General features: G+C 42.4%; 1 protein-coding gene across 1 annotated transcript; it reads right to left on the bottom strand.

Moving 5' to 3' along the window:
- Positions 1 to 721: 721 nt before the first annotated feature.
- DNAJC5 (DnaJ (Hsp40) homolog, subfamily C, member 5) lies at positions 722 to 4,764 on the bottom strand. Its single transcript, XM_009998594.1, has 4 exons — positions 4,638 to 4,764; positions 2,072 to 2,285; positions 1,609 to 1,780; positions 722 to 853 (listed from the first exon to the last, which is right to left on the bottom strand). Exons 1-4 carry the CDS (start codon positions 4,742 to 4,744, stop codon positions 750 to 752), a joined length of 597 nt encoding a protein of 198 aa, XP_009996896.1. The 5' UTR covers positions 4,745 to 4,764; the 3' UTR covers positions 722 to 749.
- Between the last annotated feature and the right edge of the window lie 3,695 nt (positions 4,765 to 8,459).

The following is an 8,459-nucleotide window of genomic DNA, read 5'->3' as shown; positions in this document are numbered from 1 at the left end:
TGGTCACCGAAGGTTGCCCTACATGTAAGGAGCTGTTCATCACTTTACCGTTCAAAGATTGGAAACTCTCCCTTCTTATTTTTCAAGGTAGATTTATTTAAGCTGAAAACCAGCGTTTAAGAGAATTCCAGCTCTGCAGGACTGGCAGGTTTTGGTTCTTGGCTTTGTAAACGTGCTTAGGTAACAAGACAGGAATAGAAGGAGGAATAAAAGGACTGGTCTGTTGCACTCAGATGAAAATCATGAACTTTTAAAGGTCTTCGACAGCTCAGCCGCATGGAAGAATGGTGGCTTTTGAGAAACTTTTTCATTTTAAACCTCATTTTTAGGCCAGTACCACTGCTTAAAATGCAGAATGTCTCCATCACACTGACGTTGTGACAACTCGATACATTACACCACAGACATTGAACAGAACTTCATACATGCTATAAAAAAATTAAACAAACAGGAAAAAAAAAAAGAAGCAGAAGAAGAAAGGAAACAAATAAGACTGTACCTAAACTGCTTTAAATACTGCATGCTACAGCACTTCATGTACCATCAAGATACGACACTGAAAGGTGACAAAAGGCTGAAGGGATTACAAAATATTTCCGGCAGGTTGGAAAGCTGCCTCCTTACTGTGGCAGAATTATTCCCCCTCCCCATCCTCTACTTCTAATGTTCATGATTCTAGTGTTGAGTTGGCCATGTATATTTTTTTGTTTTGTTTTTTTAATCCATTCTAATTACAGTGTTTCCTTAACTTAATTAAATCCATCAGTGTGGTAGCTGGGGTGAGAGTCAGCTGTGAGCTGGGTCGTCTCTGTGGCTGATGCTGGCTGTATCACGATAGGTGCGTCTGAGGCCTCTGGAAAGGGAAGACACAAGGATCACAGGATGCATCACAGGATTTGCTAAATGTAAGTTTACACCTGCCTCTATGGCAACACTATTTCAAACTCCTCTAAGAGCATTATCTTAATTTCCTGTTTTGCTCTCTGCACACACCACCGTTCGACTCAAGTCTGCCTGTGGAATGTTTATTAAGTTTCCTTCTTCATGGAAGGGCAGCTGCTCCTCACCCACCCCCTGAAAACAGTCTCAGAACACACACAAAGCTCTGCAGCTTCTGAAATGATTGGTTTAACTCTACAGAAACAGCATTCTATCTTCATAAACAGGATATAACTGCTAAGGTAGCAGTCCCATTTCCTCTGCTCCCAACGCAGTTAACGAACCTGTCTTGACCCCTCTCCTCTAGGGCAGAAAAGCCCCTCCCCTTCTGGAGTCACTGGTGGTGGTAACATCACCCCAGTGTGACTCCAGGAAGGATGTTAAACTATGCCACCCTACTGCTCTGAAGCTGACTCCAAGCCCAATGAAGACCCTCTGGGAGTTTTTAGCAACCTCTGGTGTTGGTGTTACCCAGGTCACTCTTGTGACACAAGTGTCACAGAATCACAGAATTATTGAGGCTGGAAAAGGCCTCTGAGATCATCAAGTCCAGACTGTAAGTGTCCCCTCACCATCCCCACCAGGGCAGCCCCTGCTGATCCACACAGACAGGGCTGCTCACCCAGAGCCTGATGATCACCCTTGACACTTCCCAGCCTTTTTACCTACCCCGTTCATCTGACTGCAACTGTGCCTCCAAGTCCTCTGGAGAGACGTAGTATTCCTGCTCCTCTCCTTCGGGGGGTTTGGGTTTACACTTCCCACAGCAACAATTACAGCAGCAGCACAGACAGCAACAGCAGTAGCAGCCCGTGATGAGCCCGCAGAACACAAACAAGGCCTGCAGGGCACAGAGACAAGGAGATACTCACAACCTGTGCCTACACCTGACCACCAGCTGCAAGATGACCCAGAGATGAAAACCAGAGACCAAAAACACAGCAACACAGAGACAGAAGTATAAAGTTTCATACTCCAACACCAAGATATATTTTAAAACAGATGGTTAAACACCAGGGGTCAGAAACTCAACCGTTTCCAAAAGCAAACCCAAACACAATTATCAAACGGAGCTCTTGAAGAGTTTTAAAAACACCAACCCAGAAAAATTCCTCCCTACAGGTTCATTTACCTTTGCCCACCAGCTGGAAAGCACGAAGTATGTGTTCACATTTTCTTCCCCAAACTGCTCTGCCACATAGAGCCCCAGGGAACCATACTTGTCATAAATGTTTCGCTTTGTGGCATCGGTCAATATCGCGTGTGCATTATTGATCTCTTTGAACTTTTCTGCTGCCTCTGGATTATCAGGGTTTTTATCAGGATGATATTTCAATGCAAGTTTCCTGCAGAAAGATAAAAAGAGATCATTACAGATGAAAAACACAAGATTTAGGTTCCTGTTTCTTTATTTATTTTTATTCCACAGCCTGTCGGTCAAGGGAGACTTTCAAGTTCCAAGCTGGTTTCTGTCATCTCTGATGATTCTTCCTTAGCTGATAAGGAAAGGCTACAGCTTAATTCACAGGATTGACTTCAGACTGTTGGATTTGGCCCTCAGAAATCCAAAGGAAAGAAAGAGAGACATTATAGTAGTGCTCTTTTTTTACCCCTCAGCTCCAGCAATTTCCACCAGTGAGTTTTGCTCCTGCTAAAGCAAAGACCAAGCTAGCTGAAAACAAAAGACACACCACAAGGCTAAGACATAGTAGCAAAGAATAAATACAAAGCAACCTGCTGCAGCCTGCAGAGTCTGAACACAAAAATAGACAATCACTTGTGGTTAATTCACCAACTCCTGTGCAGGAACAAAGTCATTTTCAGTTCAAGACTGGCTAGGAGAGAAAAAGCTTCAGAGTTTCGAGATAGCAGGAAATCACAACGAGCCTCCCCATATCACACCAGATCTCTCATGGCCACACAACAGCAGTTTACAGGCCCTAGAGGTCTCTGAACATGGCAACAAAAAAACCCCCACCAGATTAAACACTGATAAATTTGCTAGTTCTGACATGGCCTGAGCTATTTACAGAAATCAGAAGAAATAACTGGCCAAACACCTCCTTATGCAGAGAAAGAAATGCTAGGTTTTGAGCCATTTGTGCCCCCAAGTAGAAATATTATACAGAATTGTATGCTAACAGTTCTCCTCCTCCAAAAAAGGTGCTTGTCACCCTACAGAAAATTACCAGAAGGTCCCATCTCTGAGAAACACACTAGACACCTGCAGATGTTTACACAACATATTTGCTGTGAGGAAGTATTTAGAAAACATAAAAGAAAAGATTAGTGCAGGCACATAAGTATATCCCAGCATTCAGACAGTAAATTGAGTGTGCACTTGAAATACTCAAATTGTAAATGATGTTGTTTGGATAAATAAAGTCCAGGGTTGCCATTAATTCTGCAGCCTCAGTAAGGACTGAAATAATAACTGTTTCTATAATTAGAGGGAAGTCATATAAACCTGGAAAGGGCTTTGCTACTATCAGGCTGCAATAGATAAATATTTTTCATTTTCCACACATACACAAAACCACAGGCCAGCAAAGGATGTTCAAACAGAAGGAACAGAAGAAGTGTCAGTTCTCCTTTTGTGAAAGAGCAGCAGAGAGAACAAGGTTAGATTAAGGTTCATGTAAGTACAAAGCAGCTACATTTCTTTCACCCCAGGATCTAGTGGGGTTGTTCCTCCAGAGATAAAACTGTTGCAGTTTTTCTCCCAGGAAAGTAAACTATTTTCTAGTCACTGAGGCTTGGAGATTAAGGATTCAAACTTCCACTTACAAGTCTTAGGCAGACACAGCTACAGCTGCATGTTGAGAATCTGTGGAGCCAGTTTATTCACAGCCTTACGATCATGTAGCAGCTGCCATCAATATTAAAATGTAACTTTTCAAGGGAAAAATGTTGGTAAAGGTTGAAGACTGACAGAAAACGCCTTGGAAAAAGAATACCCTGATGCCCAGGCTACTGCTGACCCCTGGTGTACATTCAATAAATTGCACCTGGCAAACAGGAGCACAGCTCATGCTTAAGGGGAAGAAGCAATTGCATTTAAGCAGATTTTGGGGGAATGTGGAAAGGAAGGATGTTACAGGACTCTTTTTTGGTTTGTTTTAGTTGGTCAATTTGAAGCTGCTTCATGTGTCTAACTCTAAGAAATTTAAAAAAAAAGTAGTAAAAGACTTCAAAAAATAACATCACGTCAGAAATTCTGAATGGATTTTTTAGAAAAAAGTCATCATTAATACTCAGTTTACATCTTTATTTGCATCTTTAATCTATGCCTCACTGTGTCATAATTGGAAGTGAGGAACAAAAGGGCAGTAATGCACATCCATGGTGCCTGTAAGCCAGACACAAGGCTACGCAGAACAAAGAACCTAACTCTGATCACACTTTCTTAAAACTTTACTAAATTTTAGATAGACCTTTCTGAATGGAACTGCATATTTGAGAACTTAACTTACTAATGATGAGCTCTGAAATTTAACAGCACTTGCATACAAAGCCTAGGCATGTTTTCACACCAATTTTTGCAAGAATCAACCACATTTTCACCTGATTTTATGTGTTTTTCCTGCAAAAGTTTATAAAAAGCCAACTGAAGCCTATACATAAATATGCCATTTGTTAAACACTTAAATAAAGCTCTTTGTGCTATTGGGCAACACATATAAAAGCTGAACCTTTACCTGTATGACTTTTTAATGTCATCTGAAGTGGCATTCTTGTCCAAGCCCAGCACATGGTACAACGACTCTCCAGAGGTGGAGAGCGAACGTTGCCTCTGGTCTGCCATCCTGAGCTAACCTGGAGAGAAACCAGCCCCTGCCAAAGAAGAGATTAAGAGATGCTTAAACACAGACCTCATTAATACCATCTGCCCTGAAAACAGAGTTTCCAGGTGAAAATTCATCTCCTATAAGGTTTAAATGGACTTTGAAAATAAAAGGCTCTTAACATATGGAGAAGTTGAAGAACAAACTCAGTGAATGACCAGTGAAAACAACTATTCCATTTCCAGTACACCAGGCATCCTAGAATCCCTACTCTATGTACTCCATTCTTTGCTCCCCAAACCCAAACCCAACAGCTGAGGCATAGCTATGAGATGTACTACATGCCCAACCCAACGTGCCAGGCTGCTGTGGTGCCAGGGCTGCCTCTTTGCACCATGCTGCACAGGGGGAAGTTATTTCATTTGCATGTTTATTTGCAAACACTCTGTTACATCAAAAAACAAACTCCCAGACCTCCACACACCGCCCAAGCCCCAGCCTCCCACCTCATCACTGACACCAGGACAAATCCTTTCGATAAAATCCAGTCTGACTTGGCCTTGACCACATCAGAGGGAATGCCCACTGAGAGAGGAAGGGATCTCCCCGCTCACAACTGAAAGCCAAGGACCAAGCATTTAATGTGTCTTCTAGTGAAAATCATGGTACTTGAACACGAACTTGAACTTCCTGCTCCAAACTCAGAGGTGAAAGACCCGGGGCCTCCCCTGTGCCACGGATGTGGTTGTTTCCTGACATCCTGAGCAGATTAGCATCTGCCATTCTTCAGCTGCAGACCTGCAGCAAGGATGAGCATGCAAGAGAAGACTACTGGCTATTTTTGGATTATGTCATTACAGCTAGCCTCCACCAGCTTAGGTAGTCTTGAAAAAGATATTTAAAGCATCAGACTTTTCTAATTTAACCCTTCATCTTCTATAACAAAGTTAATAACTTCAGCTTTTAAAAGGCCACCTGAAAGAACCACTCTCAGATGTTGCCTGGCTCCTGGTATGGCCTCAAAACACTCAGTTCTGTTTGCACCAAAACACAGTAGCACCAGCCCTGCACAACTGCAATGAGGTGGCAACCACGTGGAGAGAGACATTACACCTTCCCTGCCCACTCAGAGCCTGCTGTTATCTGCTCTTCTACATCTGCCTCTCCAACTTTGCATTAGTCTAACACCAGGCACTACAACCACTTTCTTTGACTGGAATGTATCAGCTGAACTAGCAAACTCCCACCTCATTTCCTTCTTTAGTAGATCAGGAAAGTTTAATAAAAGGCTACCTAATAAGGAAAGTACAAATTATTACATTATAATAATATAGTGTTACATTAATTATATATTTTATAAATTAGTCATAAAATTATTATAAGATTACCATAATAATAGGTCTCAACCCCAATGCTTTGGTTATGAATCCCAAAACCACCCCAAATCTGGAAGGTGAATGTGTGGGTAGGGAGAGAAAATATTTTGCTTTGAAGGGTACTTGTTCAGCTACCAAAAGATTTCTATCTGAGAAGAAAATTCTTGAGTGCTGTGGGACACAATGCAAGTAACTTCTTTATTTGGGTGCAATCTGATTCAATGAAAGGAAAAAAAAACCACAAACGAAAAAACCTACTTCAGGAAAGAGATACAACCCGAGGACAGCAGCAGGCACAGCCCTGCACAGCAGGCACAGCCTTGCACGACAGCCCTTCCCTCCCACAGCCGAGGTCAAAGCAGCAGATAATCTAGCTAATCACCCAGGCTGCTCTTGCTCCCCCCAGGGCAGCTTCCCCTGCTCCCCCCACTTCCTCACAGCCCTCCCAGGACACCTTCCTGCAGCTCCATCCCCCTGGCCACCCATCAGTAGCACCCAGCCAAGGGCAGCATCTCCATCTCTACTGCTCTTTGCCAGGGATCTGTGGGATTCATCTGAAGTCAGGGGGAAGAAAAAAACCAAAACACAACAAAGCCAACATCCTGGTTTGTACATGTTAATTTAGCTCTTCCAAAGCTGCTGCTTCAAAGCAGAGCTTCGAGGGCATTATGAACATCTGTGTTGATGAAAGTCTGCAGATCTGTCCAGGCTCAAGAAGGTTCCCTCACAGCCCATCCAACGTGCCCCTCGTGCACAGGTGATGCAGATCACAGGTACACACTGTGTTCTGCTTCATAACATCTTCACTGTTAAATCAGGGCCACTTTGTTTCATAAAAATGCACTCAGTGTGACCCAGGCCGTGGCCATCAGGCTGCCCCACTGCTGCTGCCTTCAGTCACTGCAACCTGAGCAGCTCAGGGTACCTGCAGCTTGGTGTACTGGGGTGTCTGCTTTTCAAAACTGGTATGAAATGGACACACTGGCTGGGAACTGGAATTCATCTAGACAGCTAGTTATTTAGGGAAACAGAAGAGCATTATTACCAGGATCACAACCTTTGGCTTTTCAAATACAAAACAGACAATAAAGGTGCAAGGTATTTAAGTTCAGAGAACTTCTGGACCAGGATATTCTCTATCCTGCTGTTTTTACAAGTGGCTTCAATTCACAGCACTGAAAGTTGCTCTGTATTTTTTAAAACTGGTGTATTCAGTAGCAACAAGCCATCTGCTCTGTATTCTAACCAAGCAGGATGCCCTGAAGAGGTTTTCACTCAGAAGGCTCTGAAGAAAGGTAATCCCCAGGATTAAACAGCTCAGTTTTTAACCATCTGCAGACTGGAACACCCTGTGTTACCCAGCTTGTCCAGAAAATGCAACCACTTTCAGCATGACCAGGTAAGTATAATTGCTACCACTCTGCTGAAAAGGCCTTAGATTAAACCTGACAGGTTATGTGGAAGCCAGTCTTAACATTTTAAATACATCAGTGCCAAACTGAACTTTAGAAAGCCTATTTTTCTGTCTAGCTTCCCAAAAGAAACCCATCAAGTTGCATGAAACTGGTCAGTCAGGTCTGCTGGTATTTACCTCATTGTTTTGGCAAACTCTTGTTACAGCCAATAAAATGAACATTCCTCTCCCAGCTCAGGGAATTAAATACTCACAGAACATCCTGATGAATGTCAGCACCAAAAAAGGGTGATGGCAGATCACGTGCCCAGAAGCAAGGAGGGAGGAATAAAACTTCCTAATCAAAAAGCCAAGGCAGGGGTTTGAATCTAGATTATCTTTAAGGTCCCTTCCATCCCAAACCACTTTATGTTTCTATATAAAAAGTCTAAATAAAAACACCACGCCAGAAAACACTACAGTAAATATTGATTATCACAAAAAATGAAACACCACCACTGGCCCCCACACCCTGTCCATCTGTCTCAGAGTCATTCAGAGTAGTTCTCACAATCTGGCATTTTTCTAGGGTGAAAAACAGTATTTTTTAAAGGGGAGAGGAGAAAAACATACACAAGAGTGTATTATCAGGAGAAATATGAGGGGTTTTAAGTTCAGCTATGTGAGGTATTAGAGGCTTCTATAAGAAACTCAGAACTTTGTTTCCTCAGCATCATTTTGCATTTAAATGAGTGGGGTTTGGTTTTTTTAGCTATAAGAAATCTAAAAATACAGTACTTACCTGATATCTAGTTTGAGTATTCTAAGGCAAGTGGTAACAGCCTCCACAGAGCTCTAAAACTGAATCTCCTAAAGACAAAAGAAAAGCAAATCAATTGTTCACTGACTTATATGTTGAGGACTCATTTTGAAGCTATCATCACATTATTTTATTGTAACAATTCT

The sequence above is a fragment of the Chaetura pelagica genome, unplaced genomic scaffold (assembly GCF_000747805.2).
Source record: "Chaetura pelagica isolate M959 unplaced genomic scaffold, ChaPel_1.0 scaffold275, whole genome shotgun sequence".
NCBI classification, from domain to species: domain Eukaryota; kingdom Metazoa; phylum Chordata; class Aves; order Apodiformes; family Apodidae; genus Chaetura; species Chaetura pelagica.
The sequence above is the reverse complement of the archived record's forward strand: the minus strand, read 5'-3'. Positions and strand labels throughout refer to the sequence as shown.

What these genes read in the sequence shown, in the direction of transcription:
- DNAJC5 (XM_009998594.1), bottom strand. Translation starts at nt 4,744, where the DNA reads ATGGCAGACCAGAGGCAACGTTCGCTCTCCACCTCTGGAGAGTCGTTG. An exon ending in TTTCCAGCTGGTGGGCAAAG is followed by an intron (nt 1,781 to 2,071) that starts GTAAATGAACCT and finishes TGTGCCCTGCAG; the next exon opens with GCCTTGTTTGTGTTCTGCGG. An exon ending in GTTGCAGTCAGATGAACGGG is followed by an intron (nt 854 to 1,608) that starts GTAGGTAAAAAG and finishes TTCCCTTTCCAG; the next exon opens with AGGCCTCAGACGCACCTATC.